Source organism: Hoplias malabaricus, chromosome Y (genome assembly GCF_029633855.1).
Source record: "Hoplias malabaricus isolate fHopMal1 chromosome Y, fHopMal1.hap1, whole genome shotgun sequence".
Taxonomy (NCBI): Eukaryota; Metazoa; Chordata; class Actinopteri; order Characiformes; family Erythrinidae; genus Hoplias; species Hoplias malabaricus.
This window is the reverse complement of record NC_089820.1, coordinates 56,197,678-56,222,620: the sequence shown is the minus strand read 5'-3', so window position 1 is coordinate 56,222,620 and position 24,943 is coordinate 56,197,678. Positions and strand designations below refer to the sequence as shown.

General features: G+C 45.7%; 1 protein-coding gene across 1 annotated transcript in view; it reads left to right on the top strand.

Moving 5' to 3' along the window:
• The window catches only part of LOC136678470 (piezo-type mechanosensitive ion channel component 1-like), a 91,675-nt gene that overhangs the window by 9,248 nt on the left and 57,484 nt on the right, over positions 1-24,943 (top strand). Inside the window, exon 4 of the mRNA XM_066656523.1 lies at positions 16,373-16,468. Coding sequence (XP_066512620.1) covers positions 16,373-16,468 — 96 coding nt within the window. The remainder of the gene's footprint in view (positions 1-16,372; positions 16,469-24,943) is intronic.

Genomic DNA, 24,943 nt, shown 5'->3' with positions numbered 1-24,943 from the left:
TTAGGACTGCCTTCCTGAATTCCAGAAATGAACGGAGACTGCTCTGTGATTAAAACAAGACAGAAACACCACCAGCACATCACAGCTACTAAAGGCGGCTTTCAGGACACAACATGGGCATAAAGTCGTCTTTACTTACAAAACTATGGTAATATAAACCACAGGAAATGATTAGGTGAATGATTTGATAATAATATCTAGTCCTGGACGTGTGTATGATTTGGATTGTCTGAGGAAGCAAAACCATAAAGAGCCAAAAGGGACAAAGGGTAAATAAATGTTTAAATCAATGCTAAATTCAAAAGAAGGTCGTTAATCAAATTAATTAAAAGGTAATCTACTTTTTAGAGTCTCGTGTTGTGAGCTTCACAGATGAATACGGTCGTGTGTTATTTTAAGTGTTGCACAATCAGAAGTAGTGTTCCTGCAGGTTCAGACTTTAGCAAAAGAGTATAATAACACTCAGAGTCATGTCTTTTAAATATATGCTTTATTCCCTGTATATTCAGCTCCTTAAAGGCTAAGCACCACTTAATGGACCTCCATGAATATTCCACATTATTGTAGTTACTGACAGATATAAGTATGAATTAAAATGAAAATAGCAGCTTAATTCGCTTTAAAACTGACAATTTTATTAAATTGACGGAAAAACCCGAGCTCGCTACGGAAATTCTCGAACGCGACCGTGACGTCACTGGTGGACAACAGCTGAACAACGCCGTGGTAAAACACCGTTATGACTGACTGTTATGACAGTATCTAGCTAAATAACCAACATTATTCATGACAATAGCCTAGCAATAAGCTAAACTCAAATGTAGAGGTACCGTTATTCTTGTAAATGTGATCGAAGTCGAACTCGAATTCATCCGACACTATAAACCTCCGTAATGCAGCTACGTAGCCGAGTATAATCTGAGACACAGAGTTTAGCGAGTCAAGCTAACGTTAACTAACACCAACTAAAACAGGCGAAGTGAGTGTCCTTACCCTGTTTACCTCCATGTTACAGAGGCTCTTGAACACCTTTCGTTGGTGTCCTTACATGCCCATATTGTTGGAAAAGCGCCAGTGAAATGAGCTACAGATAACGGAGTGAGCGGAGGGTCCTTTCCAAAGTGCCCGTTTAAAGTGGACAAATTTAGTCCATTTTCTGGATATTTTGGGATCTTTGGGCCATTTGTTCACAGATGTCCCACTGTACATTGAATGATTGCAGCCAAAAACAACACACCTTTTCCTCATTTTGCATTAAATGAAGTGCAGCTTCTAGAGTTGTTGTCCACCATCTACGTCACAGGCAAGACGCCTATTAGAGTTTCCCAACACCGCTGAGGGGGGTGGGGGACGGTCTTTTAAACCTTATTCCTTCAATTAGTAAGAAATAACATGTTTTCTGACTCTCAATAAACACAAGTTAGGAACTCAACCACTGTATTTATTTGTTTGACACTTTCATAGAGCTGCTGCTGAGCCTTTAAGGGTGGAAACTCCTGATGGACACCACTACTGAAATGCACACCCTAGAGCCTAAGGCCGTATGCACAGTGTCTATTGTGGGCTAGAGGAGTGTAAAGCTCCAGAGAATTGGTCTGTGGTGCAGTGGAACTGTGTTCTTTGGATTGAAAAAGGCAGTGTAATGCCTTTGGGACGAGTTGGCCGTGTTTATCAGGGCTGGTCTGTGTTGATCTTGTTTCGAAATACAGGGTGAAATATGTGAGGAAGAATGCAGTAAAAGTTGCCACAGCACCTTCAGGTGGGTTAGAGTGTGTTCCAGGGAGGAGGAGTGTGTGTGTGTGTGTGGTTTTCTGTCTGTGTGTTGTGAGGACACAGCTGTGTGCTTCTGTTAGCGCTGAATGGTTTCCTGTTCTACTGTGAGCATCCATTCCTCTGGCGTGAGTGTGGGACTGTTACTCACTTCCTGTGCAGCCGGTTCTGAGGTCGGGAGCTGAGAGGGGTTCTGGCTCTTGGTCGAACAAGGGTCAAACCCCGTGACACTGATTTACCCTGCAGTGAATTTAGAATGAATCCAGGTCCAGGTCCACATTCACTTTTACCTGGGGCAACAGCTTGAGCACGGAGTTGCTGAAAAAGACGGTGAGTCATGGCTGTGATGAAACAACACAAGTGTCTGGTTGCTTCTGATTGGTCCAGCTCATCAGCAGGTAGTGAACAAGCCCTGTGTTGTCTGGTCAACAACAATGGATGCCTTTGGAATGAAGGAGTTTAGTAAACAGTGGAGTAGGTGTCTTGAGCAGCAGGTGGTGTCACAGTCACACAGCTCCAGGGCCCTGGCGACTTCATAGTTGTGAGTGTGTGTCGCCCTGTGAAGGACTGGCGCCCCCTCCAGGGTGTGTTCCCACCTTGCGCCCAGTGATTCTAGGTAGGCTCTGGACCCACCGTGACCCTGAACTGGATAAGGGTTACAGATAATGAATGAATCATTTTGGAGCATTTCTATTGGTCCGTTTAGCCCCTCGTGGTCAGCCAAGAGTCCTTCTGCAGGCGATTTCACTGGAACTAAGCGATTAAAGCACTGAAAACAATGTCCTCCAGTTCAGATGGATTCTGTGTGATTATCTGAGGTCAGTGTGGTACAGAGTGACGTTCAGGGTCTAGTCCCTTTTTCATCACTTTTATCAGGTGAAGAGAGAAGAAAAAGATCACGCTTAAGATTTCTTCTGGGGTTTTTTCTGAAGCTTTTATCTTATTCCCTTTTCACAGGAAACTGAGGATGTCCTGCAGATTGAGACCTGAACCTTTCACGTAGTAATGTGTGTACTGTTGTAATTAGGCAGTGTATGTATTCTATAGAGAGTACGATTAAATCACTGTGATCTTGTACTGTGTGGTAATATTGTAAATTTAAAAAAGTATTATCAAATGTAAAGTGAATATTCACTTTCTATAGATTGAGATTCAGAACATGATTCCAGTAATTAAACTGTACAACATACAGTTAACAAGGCTTACTTTAAAAGGGATGCACCGATCAGACTTTTTCAGTTCCGATACGATACATAAAATTTGCGTATCGGTCGATACCCCGTACAACCAATACAACAAATTAACACAGCCATATAAATAGTGAGTGTCTGTGAGGAGTGTGGTGTGTTCTCTCTGTGTCTGCGTGGGTTTCCTCTGGGTGACTGTCTGTGAGGAGTGTGGTGTGTTCTCCCTGTGTCTGCGTGGGTTTCCTCCCACAGTCCAAAAACACACGTTGGTAGGTGGATTGGCGACTCAAAAGTGTCCGTAGGTGTGTGTGAATGTCTGTGTTGCCCTGTGAAGGACTGGCGCCCCCTCCAGGGTGTATTCCCACCTTGCGCCCAATGATTCCAGGTAGGCTCTGGACCCACCGCGACCCTGAACTGGATAAGGGTTACAGATAATGAATGAATGATTTTCTAGTTGGAAATAAGGACGCATCTTTAAAACGCACACTTTTTATTTGCTGAGTTTAACAATGGAAAAAAAAGGCTAGAATATTCTATGAACACACATTTGTTTAATTATTATTTTTACACCAATATGTTAAATCCAGCAGATAAACATTGTGTGTGTGTAACAACATGTGAGAGTGTGTATAGGGTGTGGAAACATTGAGAATCAAACATGCCACATGACGGAGGCAGTAAGACATATATATGACTACGCAAGATATCACCTGCTCCCTTAGATCAAATGTTGACAGTCCATACAGAAAGAACACACACACACACACACACACAAGCAGCGATATCAAAAATCATTAACTTCTTTTCCACCAAATGGAGCTTGGCTTTAGCGCGGTCTGTAATTAAAGCCTGGAATGATTCTGAGGCTGAATTCAGACTAAAACTTTCTCACGGAGCACATGGGCTTCTCTACAGTGTGGAGATAAATGTGATTTATGTCATTTCTAGTGAAAAATTATCATTAAACTCAAGTTATATATATGTTCCTGAGGACACGTATGATCCATTTTCATAAAGAAGGGCAAAGTCAAATGAAAATACTTTGAAATTGATATTAAATTGTCTTCTCAATGTCTGAGACAATGATATATTTGATCTTTAAGGAAATAAACTTGTCTTTTTTATGTTATTTGCCTGAGTTTAATACTCAACTCTCCTCAGGGCGAGTTCTTATACGTGCTGCTTCTGAAAACACCGTCTGATGCCTTAGACATTGGTGAACATCTTCATTTACATCTTAATAACTGTATTATGAAGACATTTTTTGAAATTTGGTGGAAGACCCTTTCCTTTTCCGAATATAAATTATCTAAGAAATACATTGACATGTGGAAAAACAGGTTGTCGCCCTCGACACACACACACACACACACACTCCAGCCCCACATTAACCGGTCACTGCCTGAAAAGAAGATAGTAATTCAACAATCCTGTGATTAATAAGGTGCTAATGGTCAGTTGCTGTGACTGCTGTGATTAATAGCTGAGCTGGGCAGGGGTCGTGATGGAAAGCTGGCGCTGGTGTCCGTACGTCATGTGGTGTTTACCAGGTTTAACTGCAGCTCTGTAATGACAATGCCATACAAAGGCTTCTGCAGACATTTTGGGGGCGCTGTTTGTGTGATGGTTGTGGTGTGTGTGTGTGTGTGTGTGGAGATGAAGTGTTGATGTGCTTTCCTGAGATGATGCTTGTTTATGAACTGTTCTTTTTCTTGCCAGGTCTGACTGGAGAGAGAGGGAAAGAACACTATTCCCAAAACTGAGATACAGAATAGAGAGGGATGCACCGAAGAGCTTGTTTTCTTTGAGTCGAAGAGCTCTAGAATCATCTGGAGTGCTTTGGTTTGATGTAAAATGGTTTATTGTGGAGATTCAGATTTCTTTCCAATAGTGCTGATGGTAACCAGGTGTCACAGTGTCCACAGTCAGTCCAGAACAACAGTAAAATTCAAAATTTCTGAAAATAATCTCTCTAACGGTGGACGTTAATCTTTCATTAATTTTCTGTAACACCCGGAGGAAACCAACGCAGAAACTGAGAGAACACACCACACTCCTCACAGACAGTCACCCGGAGGAAACCCACGCAGACACAGGGAGAACACACCACACTCCTCACAGACAGTGACTCAGAGTGAGGTATGAAACCAGGAGACCCTTGAGACCCTGGCACTCACTTAACTCAGAATCCACTGACTGCCCCAATGAAACCACACGAGTCAGTAATATAATGCCCATCTGACCATCCTGGGAAATTAAAAGGGATGACACTGAGTTTAATGACCGTGTTCATAAATAGCACATTGTTATATCTTAGCAATATGAACCCTGGATGTATGACTTCTCACAGTAATAATTGCGATAATAATAACCTATCTATATATTCTCCACCTCTAAATAAGAGCTGCCCCCCGGCTCATTGACCTTTGCTGACCCTCACAGCTCCAGAGTGTTTGGAGAAGATGGAGATGGCGATCCTCTGACGCCAGCCGCTCATTTAAAACCTATCGTTTATTCCTCGCTGTCAGCTGAGGGCAGGTGTGGGGGGCCAGCGCGGGACTCTCTCAGGAGAACGTGATACGAGCTGAGGGCTGCGGTCATTAAAGAGCAATCTGTTCGCAGAGAGAGAGAGAGAGAGAGAGAGAGAGAGAGAAAAACAGATGAAGCTGACACTCAGACGTGTTGGAGAGAGACACTGCTCTGTACATATAGTATCTGTACGTGTCTGTGTTTATGTTGCACCTGTTGCCCTCTCACACACACGTCTAGACTGTAGACCTCCAAAGCTTCCAATCATATTAAAGCAGCTGTACTTCAGAAACACCTTCTACTTTCCCTAATTAAAGGTACTGAATATATTCCCTTGAGGGTGCCGTGACAGTCACAATGTTCCCGACAGTGTAGCTTTCTCTGCTGTGTGTTGGAGCAGTGCTGTATTTGATTACGTTCATATGCAGCTGCTTCAGTGCGTCTCATTCCATTTCACGTGTTTCTATGGAGATCATACAGCTCCACGATGAGTGAAACGTAAACTGTCTCAGTGTGAAGGGGTTTTGTCGATGGTGACATGTGACAGTGTTAGATAAAGCAGAGGGCCCTCTATCAGCCCCTCCTTTTAAACAGGGGGCACACTGAGCATGCCCAGAACTCGTACGAATGGTTTATGAACACCTTTGATGTTTGTTGTTGTGTTTTTTTTTTTGTTTTTTTTATTGGAAAAATACAGGGGGTGATAGGAACATGTTTCCTTGTGCAGGATTGCATTCCTTACTCGCTTCAACAAGCCTTTACTCTCTACTGCACTTTACGAGAGAGAGAGAGAGAGAGAGAGAGAGAGAGGGAGGGAGAGAGAGAGAGGCAGGGAGCGAGAGGGGGGAGAGAGAGAGAGAGAGAGAGAGGGAGGCAGGGAGCGAGAGGGGGAGAGAGAGAGAGGGGGGGGGGCAGGGAGAGAGAGAGAGAAAGGGGGCAGGGTGGGAGAGAGAGAGAGACAGGGAGAGAGAGAGGCAGGGAGAGAGAGAGAGGCAGGGAGAGAGAGACAGGGAGAGAGACAGGGAGAGAGAGAGAGAGAGAGAGAGGGCAGAGAGAGAGACAGAGAGGGATAATAAAAAAAGAGAGTGGGAAGGGATTTGATTATAATTTTTAATTTTGTAGTTGTCCAAAATAATTGTGGACATTGGAGTTTAAGGGTTAATAGCTTTCGCATGAATGTAAGTTGTTACTGTCTCTAAAGAGAGAAAGCGTAAATGTTGAAGTGAGAGTGTTAGAGAGAGACTGTGTTAAAGTGAGAGTGTGTGTGTGTGTGTGTGTGTGTGTGTGTGTGTGTGTATAGAGGAGGAGGGGGGGGGTCGGTATAAAAGTGAGGGAGAGTTGGGGGCAGGTGTTTGTTGGGTTTGAACGCAGGGATCAGACTCAATGCTACTTTTGTTTCTAGCTGTTTTGTGGAAAATTGTTTCACATTGCTGTGTCTGTGTCTGTGCCAGAGAAGAGGACTGGGCCAAGATGGTGCAATATCTTCACCCAGCTGCTCTCTCACACTGCACAATAATGTCTCTCTCTCTCACTCTCCTGTCTCTCTCGTCTCTCTCTCTCTTCTGTCTCCTGATATTTAAAACACGTCACAAAACACAGGCCACTGTTTATAAGAATAACATTAATAATAATAAAGAAATAATTAAGGCGTAAGCAAAGTGGATAAGACTTGTGTTTGCAGTGCTCTGCTGTGGAGAGAAACTCGCCGTCAGAATTGTTCACAGTTGTGGTGAATGGAGGCGGACGTCTGAAGAGTTCAGGTTTTTGTTGGTGTTAAATTATAGCAGTTTATTTTCGACTAAAAGCTCATCAGATTAAGAATATAAACTTCAACTGACAGCTGCTAGATGTTGTGACACTTCACTGCTTTCTTTCTTTATTCGTCTTATGACTAGACTTCAAATAGTTTTTTTTGCCTGGCTGCTTTTCACTTAAGTAAGACCTTCACTGGAGTGTGGGTTCAGACTCTACTGGGCTTTAATGGGCAGATGACAGAGATGTTGTTCCTCTTTTGTTTCGCGGGATAGTGGGTATGGTGTTATCACTCTAGAACACATGGCTGGGCCTTTGGTCTCACAGTTGCACAGATAGGTGGAGGCTGATGGAGGTTTAGGGCGGTGCTGGTAGGAGACAGAGATTGAATATCACTTAAAGCTAGGGCTTCACAATTTGGGGGAATGGCTAATTGTGTTATTGTTCTCTGAATTGTTCTGTAGATTTAGTTTCTGTTTGTTTTCTGTAAATGTAAAAGGAATAGGGTCCAGGTAAACTAGCATGAACACTGCTGTGCCGTGTTAGCAGGCTGCTAATGTAAAAAGAAGACGCATGCTGCTCTTTGTGTGAGTTTTGACCGAAAACAACACAACACTGAAAACACTGGGTTCGATTCCCGCTCCGGGTGACTGTCTGTGAGGAGTGTGGTGTGTTCTCTCTGTGTCTGCGTGGGTTTCCTCCGGGTGACTGTCTGTGAGGAGTGTGGTGTGTTCTCCCTGTGTCTGCGTGGGTTTCCTCCGGGTGACTGTCTGTGAGGAGTGTGGTGTGTTCTCCCTGTGTCTGTGTGGGTTTCCTCTGGGTGACTGTCTGTGAGGAGTGTGGTGTGTTCTCTCTGTGTCTGCGTGGGTTTCCTCCGGGTGACTGTCTGTGAGGAGTGTGGTGTGTTCTCTCTGTGTCTGCGTGGGTTTCCTCCGGGTGACTGTCTGTGAGGAGTGTGGTGTGTTCTCCCTGTGTCTGTGTGGGTTTCCTCCGGGTGACTGTCTGTGAGGAGTGTGGTGTGTTCTCTCTGTGTCTGCGTGGGTTTCCTCCGGGTGACTGTCTGTGAGGAGTGTGGTGTGTGTTGCCCTGTGAAGGACTGGCGCCCCCTCCAGGGTGTATTCCTGCCTTGTGCCCAATGATTCCAGGTAGGCACTGGATCCACCACAACCCTGAACTGGATAAGTGTTACAGATAATGAATGAATGAATAAAACTCTGTTTTCTTGTGGACAGAACACAGAAAAAGGCCCGAGTGTAACTAAGACACAGTCAGTTCTCTGTGGTTGTGATGTCTAGACACAGGTGTGAATGGCAGTTTCTGATTGGTTCGCAGGTTATATACCCCCCACTGATAAAACTTGCAGACACTGTTACATTTAATTTCCGATATAAACATGAATTAATCATTAATCTTTGTCTATAACTGTTTCATTTAAAGCCTGAGAGGCCGAAAGACGACTGTGTTTAGAGTTAGAGTTTGTTGCTGATTTCTGTGCTGCTTCTCACTCATTGTTTTCAGTCTCTGTTTCAAGGTTTGTTTTGTACCACAGAGGATGTGTTAGAGGAAGTGACTCTCTCACTCTCTCTTTCTCTTTCTCTCTCTCTCTCTCTCTCTCTCTCTCTCTCTCTCTCTCTCTCTCTCTCTCTCTCTGTGTGCCAGTAAGCAGACTTTATCTGTCTGTCTCTCTATCTATCTCTCTATCTATCTGTCTATTTTACATCACTATATGAAAGTCATTGTCCATATAAAAATCATAAAGGCAGCTTCTACAGCTCCTCAGAAAGGCACTAACCAATAGGATTGCAATGGAACAGTTGTGCGTGTGCAGGTCGTCACCAGGCCCAGTGCCAAACTAATCCCACCACTGTGGTGTGCAGCAGAGGAGCTGTGTGCTGAAGGAATGAGGAGTCCATCCTGTACCTTTAACTCTTTAGAAGAGGTGTCTACATCATCTGTTTTTCGACGGTTAATCTGTAATCTCTTATTTATTTTGCCAGCGCCCTGCCTCTTGCCCTACACCCCACACACACACACACAGCCCTGACAAGCACGCATTCCTGAGGCCAGGAGAGGAGGCTGTAATTCTTTTCTTGTGGCTGGTTTGGTTTGTTAAGAATTGTTTGCCATTGTGTCGTGTGGCAAACTAAGGAAGCTGTTTGTACGAGAGAGAGAGAGGGGGGGGGGGCAGAGAGAGAGAGAGAGAGAGGGGTCTTTTTCTGGTCATTCTCTTTGAGTGAGGTGTGTTTTGTGTTTTCTCTGTGTCTGCATGGGTTTCCTCCATGTGCATGCATTGGCTGCTTTGTGCTGTCGCCTCTCTACCTAAAAGCTGATGTGTGGAGAGTGAGCTGTCGCAACGTCCTGGTGGATCCTGCACGCTGCTGGAGGTTGAGGCACTTCCTAATGTTCAAAAGAATGTGAAACAGTCTGAGTTATACACACACACACACACACACACACACACCTCTCTCTCTGATGCTTGTGTAGTGAGGTCAGTGTTTGAGTCGTGTTTATGAGATTATCGAGCATGTGTAGGTGCGTAATCATACTCTTGTTTAATTGTCTCTGGTCTGAAGTGTGTGTGTGTGTGTCACTGAAGACAGACGTTTACATTCTCCAGGAACAGGTTCGGTCAGACACGACTCGTCTCTGTGACATTTCCCAGATGAGCTCTGAAGCGCTCAATAGTCAGTGGATGGCGACGGAAAGTATGGCGACTCATTAGGTCTGACCCTCCACAGAAACACAGTTTGTATGATACACAGAGATATACACAGACTCCCCGCTGATAACATTCAGAAGAGTCCCTGGATGAGCTGGATGTACAGTGTAGTCACGGCGATAGTCACCGTTCTTCGAGACAGGAGCGTAAACATGGACAGCTGTGGAGACCGTGCAACTTCCACTTACATCATCCTTGTCAACACTGTAACACACAGTCATTACACACACACTGCGGTCAGGAGCATGTGTTTTTCTGTCCTCGGTGTCCGGCGACGGCGAGGCGCGTCCAGAAACCGTCTCGGAGCAGAGTCGAAGTGGAAGACGTTGTCCTGAGTGCTTAAGTGCTGGGAGAGAATGTGTTTATCACAGTCAGCGTTTGGGTGTAATGTGTGTTGACAGGTTTTTCAGACAAATCGTCTACAGAGTACAGCTCTGAGAACTGTATCTATCTTCAGGGTTTAGTGTGGAGAAAGCTTTGGACTAACAGTAAACATCAGTGCTCTCCGGTCAGCTGGTAAAAATGGAACACGGGCTGTTTAAACACCCCCGAAGGACAGTGTGAATGTGGAGAGTAGCATTAATAAAGAGTTTTACGCTCGTGTGTATTACCAGAGATAGATATAGGTCAAATACCTAGGGCTTGTCAGCGTAAGACTGCATTCCTGCCTGCATCTGAAGATAAGCAGTCACAGGGCCACTTCAGAATGGCAGTGTAGAATGTTTCTAATCCAAGTTTCCAGTGTATTTCTCGTCTGTGTTTGTATACACTGACGTGGGAACCTATAAATTGTTGGCTGCAGGGTGGAGCGAGGGGTCACAGCTGCTGCTGCTTAGAAGAGTGATGGTATTTTGAAGGGAAAAGGTCTAAAAGCGATCGCATCATCGGAGCAAATCTTTGTATAAAATGCTGCTTATGGCAGTTGGGATGTGTAATAAAGAGATATTTACGTGGAGCAGTTTCTAGATATAAATAAGTAAGAAACAGCTCCCCCTTGTGTTGTTGTTGTTCCAAACCATGATTGTGTGAGTATGTGTGTGAGTGAGGTACAAGCCAGTTCCGTGATGTGGTGTGGGTCGGCTTTAGTTTGCATCATTTTGGTGGAGATATTTTTTATATAATGTTTACAGCGAATCGCCCCGACCGCTGTCTGTGATTGGCTCATTGGAGTCTCATTTGAAGTGTTGAGCGCTCATTTGCATATTGTAGCTTTGATCACCCAGAATTGTTTCTGCTATTTACCATGTGAGAGACCCTTCTTTGACACCGTGTACGTACATATGTCCTATCCACACACGCACACACACTATTCACATTCTTCAGGATGCTGTGTTAGGCGAGTGTGTGATGGGCTGGAGTTGTGGCTTGGCTGTTGGTTTTTCCAGTTCCCAAATTACCATAATTTCCTAAAGGCAATGAGTGCAGTGTGTGTGTGTGTTTGTGTGTGTGTGTGTGAGAGAGAGAGGAGTGTAGTGCGACTTTAGTATGACTGCTCAGCTAAATATCGCCAGCACCTTCTGTCTCCACTTTGTGTCCGTGTTAGTGTGAGTCATGTGTCCAGTTTGAACTCTCGCCCTAATGCAGTGGCTCTGTCTTGGACCTGTCTGTTCACACTGACCTTTCTAAAAAGCTGGGGCTTTAATCAGTGAGTTGGGTTTAGTCTAGAGCCGACTGTCTCTCCGAATTACAGGAATGTGTGGAGAATGGCCGAAAGTGTCCGAGAGTTTTTGGGTAAGAGCTGTGTAATGGAAAGGATTACAGTGTGAGGAGAGGTGAGGAGTGGGGCAGCTGAGAGAGAGAGAGAGGCAGAGAGAGAGAGAGAGGCAGGGAGAGAGAGAGAGGCAGGGAGAGAGAGAAAGAGAGGGGGGGGCAGGGAGAGAGAAAGAGAGAGAGAGAGGTAGGGAGAAAGAGAGAGAGAGAGAGAGAGGCAGAGAGAGAGAGAGAGGCAGGGAGAGAGAGAGAGGCAGGGAGAGAGAGAAAGAGAGGGGGGGGCAGGGAGAGAGAAAGAGAGAGAGAGAGGTAGGGAGAAAGAGAGAGAGAGAGAGAGAGGCAGGGAGAGAGAGAGAGGCAGGGAGAGAGAGAGAGAGAGGCAGGGAGAAAAAAAAAGAGAGAGAGAGAGGCAGGGAGAGAGAGAGAGAGAGGTAGGGAGAAAGAGAGAGAGAGAGAGAGGCAGGGAGAGAGAGAGAGGGGGGCAGGGAGAAAAAAAGAGAGAGAGGGGGGCAGGGAGAGAGAAAAAGAGAGAGAGAAAGAGAGAGAGAGAGAGAGAGAGGCAGGGAGAGAGAGAGAGGCAGGGAGAGAGAGAGAGAGAGGCAGGGAGAAAAAAAAGAGAGAGAGAGAGAGAGGCAGGGAGAGAGAGAGAGAGAGAGAGAGGTAGGGAGAAAGAGAGAGAGAGAGAGGCAGGGAGAGAGAGAGAGGGGGGCAGGGAGAAAAAAAGAGAGAGAGGGGGGCAGGGAGAGAGAAAAAGAGAGAGAGAAAGAGAGAGAGAGAGAGAGGTAGGGAGAAAGAGAGAGAGAGCGAGGCAGGGAGAGAGAGAGAGAGAGAGAGGTAGGGAGAAAGAGAGAGAGAGAGCGAGGCAGGGAGAGAGAGAGAGCGAGGCAGGGAGAGAGAGGGAGAGGGGCAGGGAGAAAGAGAGAGAGAGAGATAGAGGGGCAGGGAGAAAGAGAGAGAGGGGGCAGGGGGAGAGAGAGAGGCAGAGAGTGAGAGAGAGAGAGAGAGAGAGAAGGAGAGGGGCAGGGAGAAAGAGAGGCAGAGAGAGAGAGAGAGGCAGGGAGAAAGAGAGAGAGAGAGAGGGGCAGGGAGAAAGAGAGAGAGGGGGCAGGGGGAGAGAGCGAGTGGGAGAGAGAGAGAGGCAGGGAGAAAGAGAGAGAGGGGGCAGGGGGAGAGAGCGAGTGGGAGAGAGAGAGAGGCAGAGAGTGAGAGAGAGAGGCCGGGAGAGAGAGAGAACGCTGGATGGAGAACAAAGAGGAGCAGATCCACAACAGACAGAACAATTTCACTTCATCTGTTTATCCTCCGTTATTATTGCTATAACGTCAGGTGAAACCAGAATTACCTCCTGAGCAGGGGCTCTGAGTTCATGTTGAAGTGTGTTAGTGTGTATCAAGGTTTCCTTCAGGCCTTTAACTCCTTTAAAGAAACTTAGGAAAGTTATTGTGTTTTTAGCCAGTCCTCTATGAACCGTGTTGTTGTAGTCGAGTCAGAGCTGACCCAGGCTTTCTCTCAAACACACAATGCCACCCACAACTGAGACTCTTTCAATTATCATTAACAATTGTTATCAATTCTCACTTAAAAAATGGATTGTAAATTGATGCAGGTCGTCCGCCATTTTCAGATCAGTGCATCGACCTCTTTCTCTCTTGTTTATCATTGTTATATTACTCTAAGTAGAATCAGCCTGTAGTGCAGTAGTGATTGCAGTAACTGGACACACGCTGCTGATACAGAAGATTAAAAGCTGCTGGTGTGTTCCGTTAAGGGCAGGACAGAGTGAACAGGGAGATTTGGAGATAAAATAAAAGCAGAAATGGAAGTGAGAGAGAGAAAGAGAGCAGGGTTCGCTCTCTACATTGGCAGCTCTTCAAAGCATTGGCCACTGTCCCAAAATACTTTGCACGTGGTCCTCTCAGGAGGGAGCTTGTATCTGAGTGATCACACGGGCCAGTGAGATTTTAACCTCATCAGAGGAATCTGCAGAGTGGACTCGCTCCATTTGCTGACCAGCTCGACTGGAACGAGGGACACTGTACAGGACAGGGACTGGTGCAGGAGTGGAGAACGTGCTGCTGGACATGAGTTTATATCACATTATGGTTTAGATGTGAATGCTTATGTCCGGTACCTTACAGAGGAGTGGGAGTTGGGTTTGGGATCCAGAGCATGGAGCTGAACATGGCTAGTACAGTAACATCTTATAGGAAACACTGTGAGTGGGAGTCATGGCCATGAGTTTTATGTTATTATAATAAATAGGGTTGGAGAGGCTGATATTATCTTTGTAAAGCTGATATTCCTGAACTTTCTTCGCCACTGGGACAGCAATGACGCTATTACAGCTCTGATATACGTACCCTCCCACCAGTTCAACACTGCTGCTGTGACCATGAGCAGTACTCATGAAATCTGAATAGCCCCAAGGTGTCCTGTTAATAAGTTACTTGGGCTAGTGTGTTAGTTATGTTTAGGTATGGCAGACACAGGGAGAACACACCACACTCCTCACAGACAGTCACCCGGAGGAAACCCACACAGACACAGGGAGAACACACCACACTCCTCACAGACAGTCACCCGAAGGAAACCCACGCAGACACAGAGAACACACCACACTCCTCACAGACAGTCACCCGGAGGAAACCCACGCAGACACAGGGAGAACACACCACACTCCTCACAGACAGTCACCCGGAGGAAACCCACGCAGACACAGAGAACACACCACACTCCTCACAGACAGTCACCCGGAGGAAACCCACGCAGACACAGAGAACACACCACACTCCTCACAGACAGTCACCCGGAGGAAACCCACGCAGACACAGGGAGAACACACCACACTCCTCACAGACAGTCACCCGGAGGAAACCCACGCAGACACAGAGAACACACCACACTCCTCACAGACAGTCACCCGGAGGAAACCCACGCAGACACAGGGAGAACACACCACACTCCTCACAGACAGTCACCCGGAGGAAACCCACGCAGACACAGGGAGAACACACCACACTCCTCACAGACAGTCACCCGGAGGAAACCCACGCAGACACAGAGAACACACCACACTCCTCACAGACAGTCACCCGGAGGAAACCCACGCAGACACAGGGAGAACACACCACACTCCTCACAGACAGTCACCCGGAGGAAACCCACGCAGACACAGGGAGAACACACCACACTCCTCACAGACAGCCACCCGGAGGAAACCCACGCAGACACAGGGAGAACACACCACACTCCTCACAGACAGTCACCCGGAGGAAACCCACGCAGACACAGGGAGAACACACCACACTCCTCACAGACAGTCACCCGGAGGAAACCCACGCAGACACAGGGAGAACACACCACACACCTCACAGACAGTCACCCGGAGGAAACCCACGCAGACACAGGGAGAACACACCACACTCCTCACAGACAGTCACCCGGAGGAAACCCACACAGACACAGGGAGAACACACCACACTCCTCACAGACAGTCACCCGAAGGAAACCCACGCAGACACAGAGAACACACCACACTCCTCACAGACAGTCACCCGGAGGAAACCCACGCAGACACAGGGAGAACACACCACACTCCTCACAGACAGTCACCCGGAGGAAACCCACGCAGACACAGAGAACACACCACACTCCTCACAGACAGTCACCCGGAGGAAACCCACGCAGACACAGAGAACACACCACACTCCTCACAGACAGTCACCCGGAGGAAACCCACGCAGACACAGGGAGAACACACCACACTCCTCACAGACAGTCACCCGGAGGAAACCCACGAAGACACAGGGAGAACACACCACACTCCTCACAGACAGTCACCCGGAGGAAACCCACGCAGACACAGAGAACACACCACACTCCTCACAGACAGTCACCCGGAGGAAACCCACGCAGACACAGGGAGAACACACCACACTCCTCACAGACAGTCACCCGGAGGAAACCCACGCAGACACAGGGAGAACACACCACACTCCTCACAGACAGCCACCCGGAGGAAACCCACGCAGACACAGGGAGAACACACCACACTCCTCACAGACAGTCACCCGGAGGAAACCCACGCAGACACAGGGAGAACACACCACACTCCTCACAGACAGTCACCCGGAGGAAACCCACGCAGACACAGGGAGAACACACCACACACCTCACAGACAGTCACCCGGAGGAAACCCACGCAGACACAGGGAGAACACACCACACTCCTCACAGACAGTCACCCGAAGGAAATCCACGCAGACACAGGGAGAACACACCACACACCTCACAGACAGTCACCCGGAGGAAACCCACGTAGACACAGGGAGAACACACCACACTCTTCACAGACAGTCACCCGGAGCGAACCCACAACCTATTGAATGATAACAGGTAGCTGTCAAACAACATGATTATTTCTCCAATTAACAGCTGTAAAACTGGCACCTAGTGGCCTAGCTGCACCAGAGATTCTGCAAACATGTCTGCCCCTTATAGGGGACCCACTCTATGAAGCATAAACTGGTTCAGTTTGATTCTTCATCTCATGGGAATTGTTCCTTTTTTTGATGAAAAGTTATAAATATTTACTTCTGATAAATTGTCTTTGGTGTTTTGTAAAAAATGTCTTCTCCTTTTAATATATGTTCTCCATGCCTTTAGGACGTCTATTAACCTCCTGTTCTTCTCCTCTCTCCCACAGCGTGTATATTCCGCTACAACGCCCTCTCTTTAGTTTACCTTCTTTACCTGCTGCTGTTGCCTTGGTTTCTCTGGCCCAACAAACACACACTGAGAGGTAAGTGAGCACCTTGATGAACACCTTTTTCTTCTTCACTCAGTCACCAAAGACGTGCTTAGACACGGAGGGCCTAGGATCCCGTACTTCCTCATGGGAATGTACTGTTCTTTTTGGTGAAATAATAAGTCAAGCCGAAGTAAAGGTACCTTTTCTGGAAGAAGCTTTAAACTATCCATTGAACGTCTTACCCACTGAATCACCGAGTCACAACGAGTGCAGTAACTGAAGCCTAATATAAACCACTAGTTTTAAACCCAGAATTAAATGTGGTTTCTGGCCCTGGGTTTTGTAGCCCTTTGTAGAAACTGAACTGTTGATGTAACTGATTGAACAGTGATTTGTGGCCAGTCCAGTAGTGATTACAGCGTGATACGCAGAGGGGGAAAGTCCACTACTCTCCTGAGTATTAGCTTCTTTAAAGTGAATGAAGCCCACCCCTCTCTAGTTACAAAACAAACAAGAGCTCCCTTTGATTCCTAAGCTGTGGTTTTCATATTCACTTTTCTCATTAGGGTCCTTGGGGGAGGGAAGTGATATGTGCAGATTAGGAAAGATGTTTGAGCTATGGATTTATTAATAATATCTGAGGTTTTGCCAGCTCCTTGCTCACTTCCTCTGGGAAGCAGACACTGGTAGGGTGCGTGTTCTGAGAAACGCTGATGACAGAAAGGTTGCCGTCTCTTTGTCGTAGTCTGGGCTGATGTCCAGGGCTTTTCTCTCTCACACCAGCAGCAGGTGATAACCAGAGCTGGAGCTGTTTCCAATTTTAAATGCTACAACTGGCTACATATGACACGAGTGAGTGTGTTGGCAGTTTGCATTTGATGGCAGCTCTACAAAGGCCAGGTCTACGCCGCGTGCTGAAAGGTGGATGGAAGCTTCTGTTTACGTAAAAGCGTCAAGGTTGAATCGGACAGTCAGTCGAGCCTTTTTCAGATTTGTTTCATTTACTCAGTAAACATTTTGGCAGCCTGTAGAAACCATTTTATATTAGAAATATTTTAACAGTTTGTATAAATCTGATTTTCTAGCTGATTACTTTGTATAAAGCACTACATCCTTGGAAATAATACAATAATTAATCATATTGAGGGCTCCCAAACTCATGTTCCTGCTCCTGAAGGGCAGTGTGCATTATTAAGCCTTTTTTATGTTGTGTTGTTCATCTTTATTCATCGGAATGATATTTTTAAAGACATTGCTAAAAAGAAATAAAACTCCCCAGGTGTCTTAAATGTTGCTTAGATGTGTCTCTACACTTTTACCTTCATGTAGTACGTGTGGGTTTATGAAATATACAGAATATACAGTCCCTGCCTCAATCTCAGACACACTCATCCACTGCAATTTTAAGGGTTTGTGATGTAACAGAACCTGACTGTGTGATTTTGCTTGATTCTGGTTGTTATTGGAACACTGCGGTCTCAAATGCAAATAATCAGCCTTTTTATTTCAGTCGTGATGTCCTTTTAGAGTATAAACACCAACACGCTGTCATGCTAACAAGCTTAAAGCTAAATTAAATCTCCTAGCTGCGAGAATAAGAAGTGAAACAAAAAAACTTCTGTAAAGGAAACTGCACAAACCACAACATTAATTCGTCACAGGGGCCGGATAGTGGATAAATTTAGTCTCGTATTTGTACTTTTCCCTTGTTTGAGCTCATCACCCAGAGACCAACTTAAAGGGGTTAGCTCAAGGAAGCTAATGTTGTTAGCAACAATTGAATAGCACCACTGGTGACTGTTAACAGTTGCCATGGCTACCAGTGCTAGCTTTAATGCTACATTTATCTTGTCTGGACTATGCCAGCTTTCATTTGTTTGGTAGCCATGTGAGCAGGATAGTTTTCATTTGTTGTGCAACGTGTTGGCTTTGTCTGGATACGTTTCCAAAGCCATACTGCTCTGTTGTCATTTTTTCTTGCCGTCATTATTTCCCTTGTCAATCTAAAGCTAAATTTCCATGTTTCTCTTGAGAAACGCTTCCTAATGTTTTCCAGATGTGTTTAATTCTTGAAGGAAACACAGCAGATTGTAGCTTTACAGAGAAGGGAAACACTGTTAATAAGCTGTTGGCTATCTAGTATCTGAACATTTATTTAATGCTTGTACAAGTAGAGAACTGTGTTAAAAGGAAAGGGGACTGAGTGATTTAGCTACTGATTTGGGTTTTTCTCTCTATGCTAATGCTCAGAGACCAAGAGGAGTTTTGTTCCTGGACAAATATTGCTTGGATTTAGAAAGACAGATCTTCAGACTGGTTTCTAATCAAATACTAATAAACACTGGATGTGATTTCAGATGTGGGAGTGAGAATTTTCCACATCCTGCCCTCATAACATGGCTGTGGTCACAACTACAGCAGTGAGTTATGGCTGCCTGAAACAATGGGGATTTGACAGGTCTTCACACACACACACACAGTGTGTGTTGTTGTTTATCCACCATATCAAGTCTTTCACGCTCCAAGGATGCAATGAATCTTATCAGCTCCTCTCACGATAAGACTGCAGAATGATTCAGGATGAATCAGAAATCTTGCTGCTCCTAAAAACCTAAAACTCCCAGGAGGAAAGAGGCCTAAATATAGTGTTTGGAGGGGAAAGCCTTGTTTTTATCATAACCTTACATAAGCTCTATAATCAATTACAATACTATAGAGAACTGAGGCAGTAACCATGCTCCTTATCTCCTCGCTTTTGTCTGGAAATGTTAGTCACTCCACAGGCTGCGTCAGGAGCGCAGTGAAAGCGTTTTGTCAGGCCGTTGTGTTTCTGCATCGAGTGGATATACGTTAAAGCTGTGGAGGATTTGCAGGCACTGAGAGAATTCCCTGTTGGAAAATCCCTTCAGCTGCCAGCTAGTGCAGAGTTAAAGCTGACAGAGAAGCGTATTAATGATTTTAATGAAAACCATCTTGCTTGTTCTCTGCTGTGGATTAGCGAGGCTGAAAATGGCCTCAGGAGCAGATGTGTGCAGTCAGGGGTTCGGAATAAGAGAGCGAGAGGAGGGGAGCTGCGAGAAATGTCAGACTGCACTGTTTCACAAGCTCTGGCTATTTACTGATGGGGAAAGTATAGATCACCGCTCCGAAACACTGGCCAGGGATGCATTTGGGGCAGATTAAGTCATGGCCGCAGTTTCCTTGTTGAAGATCCAGTGGAGAACAGTTCTAAAGCTGGCACTGATCTGCTTGCCTTCAGTCTTATTGCTTGTGAGATTTGTTTGTTTAATGTGTGTTAATAACACCTTTAGGGGGCAGCAGTGAGTGGTGCTTGTTTGTTTATTTGAGCTTGAGCTGTCATTTGGAAGCTACTTTTTATTAGTTAGCAAAAAAAATAATGAATCAGTAGCTAATTTATTCACTCAAGGTGTGTGGTGCTTCTTAACTCGAACAAAAATGCACGGCCGTCCCCCTATTGCTGGCCACTGCCGTATATGGTGCAAATCTATCTATCTATCAATACCCAAGGACGCTTTACAATCCACACTGCTCAGAACACTCCATCCACACACACTGGCGAGAAGCGGCAGCCAAATGCGCACAGCGTATTCTCGACCAGGAACGACCGTCCACCTGGAGGACTGCATCGGGCACTAGGGTTTCACCCAGAATAGAGCGCCAATCCATATCTGGGCTCACACACATTCACACACATACCAGAATTTATTTAGAGAAGCCAATTCACCTACCCTCCATGTTTTTGGACTGTGGGAGGAAACCGGAGACCCCGGAGGATACCCACGCAGACGCGGAGAGAACATGGAAACTCCACCCAGATGGGACTTGAACCCAAGATCCCAGCGCTGGGAGGCGAACGTGCTCACCACTAAGCCACCGTGCCGCCCGAATTCCACTCTCTCTCTCGCAGTGGGTAAAACAATAAAGCATAAGTTCACGCCTTAGTAGGGTGTTTAAACGTCAGTCTTGCAAAAAATCACATATCTAAGCAATATTTAATTATCTCTAACAGTGATGTAATTCTTTGTGTGCAAAACTACATGTAGAACACAACGCATTTCCGTTTCACGACGGATATTTCCCTCAGTGTAAAAGTTAGCTTAGCGGTTAGCTTCCTTTTCTCTGAGGGGAAAAATACTGCCATTGTAGTCCTTACATGTAGAGTACGGATACCAACACAGGACAAACCTAATCTCATTGTGAACCTCTCAAAACCACTGAATGTGTTAGCAAATCTCGTTTGACTGTCACAAGCTAGGGGGCGCCAATAATCGTAGCAGGGTTTGCACCTTGGATATTAATCTACACACATATATCTCCTGCAAAATTTTTAATTGAGTGAATAAAGTGCTACTATTTATTTACAGTTAGCTAAGGTTTCATTTACAAGTGGCCAGAACTAGGGGAACCAACGCTACATTTCACCTTAACATTTCCTCAGCAGCACTGGACTTTGTTTTTTTTTTTGTCCTTCTAGTACTTACAAGGACTTAAGTGTCCTGGATCAGGAGAAACATTCCCTATTTAAATGGATGTTGACAATGAGGTGACCCCCAGTGTTATTTACCACATGTCGGCGGTGCTATTTACGGATTAGCCTAGCTTAGCCGTCTCAAACTGGGCTGAAATTTTCACAGACGGTTGAATACTTTGTGCTCTCGCTGTTGTGTACACTCATCTCTGTTAAGTCCCTGTGCCTTTGTCACCATGAAGTGTGAGGTAAATGACTCCATCAGCTAAATCCCCCAGCAGCTGCGGAGATGACGTGTCTTTGCTGAGCTTTGTGTGTGCAGGTTATTTGATGATAACGGAACCTCATGGTGCCCCTCAGAGAGACAGCGTGTTATATTCTGTGTCATTTCTTTTTCTTAGGTCCAATGAATAATTCAGTCTAGTATCCACTTTACCGACGCAGCACCGTGTCTCCAACCACCGCTGATAAACAGAAAAAGAAATGGTTTGCATGTGTGAGGTTTAAACTGCTTCATCTTTTCCATACTCTAATAATTGGGGAATCTATTCTGAGGCCTTATTCAGGTTAATTCCCAAAAGGGGGGTGAGTCAGACTCTGCTCTGTATTGTTACTAGGAATATTAGCACTACACTTCTGGGTTTGCTGTAATATGTAAACGATCCCTTGTTTACGTCCAGGCCCAGAGCTGTGGTCCAATCCTAATCAGTCACAGCTCCAGACGAGTTTCTGTGGTGATTTGGGTGAATCAAAGAAATAATGTAATCACTTCTAAATAGTTTCAGTTGGGTCTATAATCAGTTGCTCTGTTGGCAGTGGTTTGCAAGAGAAGGTTTAGCTGTTCACTTACAGCAGCACAAAGCAGGGGCTACAGTTAGCACTCGGGGGCTATTTATAAAGATACCTTTGTGAGGCGTATTCGAAATAATAAATGCTTTTGAATAAACTACTATTAAAATTTTCTTCCATATTTTACACATCTGTAGAAGTGAACACACACACACACACACACATACACCGGAAACAGCGGGCAGCCATCCCCAGGGCCTGGAGAGCAGTTAGGTTTAGTTGGCTTACTCAAGGGCATTTCAGCCATGGATGTTGAGGGAGGGCACAGTGCTGTTCCTTGACTCCTCCCACCCCCAAATTCCTGCAGGCCTTGGGGTTTGAAATGGCTACCTTCTGATCTCAAGCCTGCTTCTTAAATATATATATATATATATATATATATATATATATATATATAAATAACACCTGCCCTGTCCCCATGTTCTACATTCATTTGTAAACACCATGATCCATTATTTGTAAACCTGCTGAGTCTCTGCCGTCCTGAATGTCCTTTATATTCACGTGGACTTCTGTCTCAGAGAAGTGGTCAGTTATGATTAATGCGACAGAGTTGAGGGAGATGCTCCACACATCTGCGCTGGACTCTCCGCTTGTGTCTCGGACGGTTGAAAGAAATAATCAAAATAAATTGGGATCTTGTGCCTTTGGTCGGATGATGAGGAAAACACAGTCGCACAATTTGATTGCCCAGATTTCGGAGCTGTCCGGAGTCTGTGGTCTCATATTTCTCAAAAAAGCAACGAGAGAACTGTTAAAGACATCAGGCTGGTGATCAGCAAGGTCACGCTGCTTTGTTTGTTCACGAACGTCACAGACACCCACTGTGAGGAAATGATGATTTACACAAGAGGAAATGTTGTGATGAAAGAACAGCACCTGATATCACAAGATATTACTCCATTTGTGGTTGGGTGATAAGGCTGACTGATGACATTTATTATTAAAAAGTTATTTTATGATTGTCTTGGTTGCAGCTGCGAAAGCCAGACCTCGGTGAACAGGAAGATAGAAATCTTCTAGCCATTCACTCACTACAGCTCAGAACAGCAGGAGGAACAACAAACGGCGGAGGGTTTTATTAAGAACCGTCGGCAGTAGACAAACGTGCAGCTCCTCTCTCTGGTTGTTCGTGATCGTAGATCACTATCATGTTTCACGGAGCATGCGCTTGAATATCAGGAAACAGGCAGAGGCTTATTTTCATGGAGTTTTGTGTAAGCCTTGAGTATCGCCCCCTCGGTTCCCATCCGCTGCTGTGTGAGGGTCCCGGGACCTTCCTCTCTGTGTGTGTAAAGAATGGGGGGAAAATTCCGGATGATGATGTTCTGCCCTGGGACCGTCTGCCTCGTGCCCTGAGCTCCAGCCTGGAAACAGGAGGTTTCCCTGCTCTGTTATTTCAGAGGAAGACTGAGGAACGCCAACACGGATCAGTAACTGTGGGAAGCTCGGCTCTTCCTGGAAAGAAGATTAAAAGAGATCATAAAATTAAAAAAGTGCAAAGTGTTGAGGCAAAATGTGCCAGGGACAGAGACAGAGGGGTTGTGTGTCCATCTACGTCTGTTTCAGTGCTTCATTTGGAATTATCATTGATTTCTGGGCTTTTATTTTGGCTTGAGAAGCTGTTGTTATTCCAGTAGAAAGAACTGAACCAATAGAAACATTAGTGATGGATTTATGGCCTGGTTCAGTTCTCATTCCTGTGTATTTCAGCTCCACTGACCATACAGGAGCACTCTGTATCTCTACGTTTACAGACTGTAGCGTGTCCTTTGCCCTGCGTACTTTGTTAGTCCATTTGCAAACTGTTATTAATTAGTCAGAACCCCCAGAGGGCCACCATAGTACTGCAACAGCGGTGCTGCTGGACTTTTGAAACCCCTCAGGGTCACTGTGAGGCTATCAAGCCAGCAGCATCCTGTGTCCACTGATAAAGGACTTGCATCTGACTTTGCATTTACAACGAGGACCAACGAGGGAGGAGTGTCTCACAGAGTGGACAGAGAGTGGACACAGGGTTTAAAAACTCCAGCAGCACTGCTGCGTCTGATCCACTCTACACCAGCACAACACACACTAACACACCACCACATCATACCTGTGTGTGTGTGTGTGTGTGTGTGTGTGTGTGTGTGTGTGTGTGTGTGTGTGGGAAACATCCAGACCTTTGCCTGCTACTGTGTGCATCCGCTATGCACACAATGAGCCTCCTGTGCAGCAGCCAATAACCCCAATTCTCACTGTTGCTGTTTATTATTCTTTCCACAGAGTCAGGGCAGTTTTCTGTTTCCCTCCATCAAACTTGGGGGGTGCTTCAAGGGCTCGACAGTCATGTCAGGTGCAAACCAGCCCCATGTCTTGATAAAACAGCGTTCATAGCTAAACATGTGGAAACACAGGGCATCAGAGCGATCCCATTACAGGGAAAATCTCATAAAGCGTTCTCCACGCTCCTTAGCCCCAGTGTAGGTTTACTGTAAACGAAGAGAAAACCCAAGCAGGGAATCTGAGATCTTTCACAGAGCAGGAGTCGGGTTTCTGCTGGATAGTATAACGGTCAGCGTGCTAACAAACCCCGCTGGAAAGATAAATTAAGTGCAGGAAAGGCCTCTCAGAGCACACGCCTGTTGTGGCTATAACCTCTGACCTTCTCTCTCCTCTCATAGCCGTAGACTGTGCCTGGAAGTCCTGACCACTGCAAGAGGGGCATCCCATTTTGATAAGTGTCAAGTACAAGAAATTGGAAAGCATTCAGGTGTCAAAGGAAATCAGAACTTGCCTAAAATGATATTATACCTTAAGTAAAGCTAAGGCTGTATGTTATTCCGCAGGCTACGACCAGGCCTCACTGTTTGTCTTGTTTTCATGATTTTATTCGTCACGTACTAATCCCCAGATAGCAATAAAGGTTTGGCCCAAGTGTGGCCCACATCTGTTGTTTTCTTATGGCTCACTGGCTCAGGGTAAGTCTTAAAAGGGCCAGATATCAGCAGTGTTGTGGAACAGATCTGTGCCAAATCGACATCTGGCCCAGACGACACCTGCCATAACCCAAGTCTAGCCCGGCTCATGACGTTTGGCCGATGTCCCGGCCCAAAAAAAACACTTGCCAGTGTTGTAACTGAGACGTAAGTGAGCCAGCTTTGACCCAAATGTGTCTGCTAGTGTGTACTATACAAATGCATCAT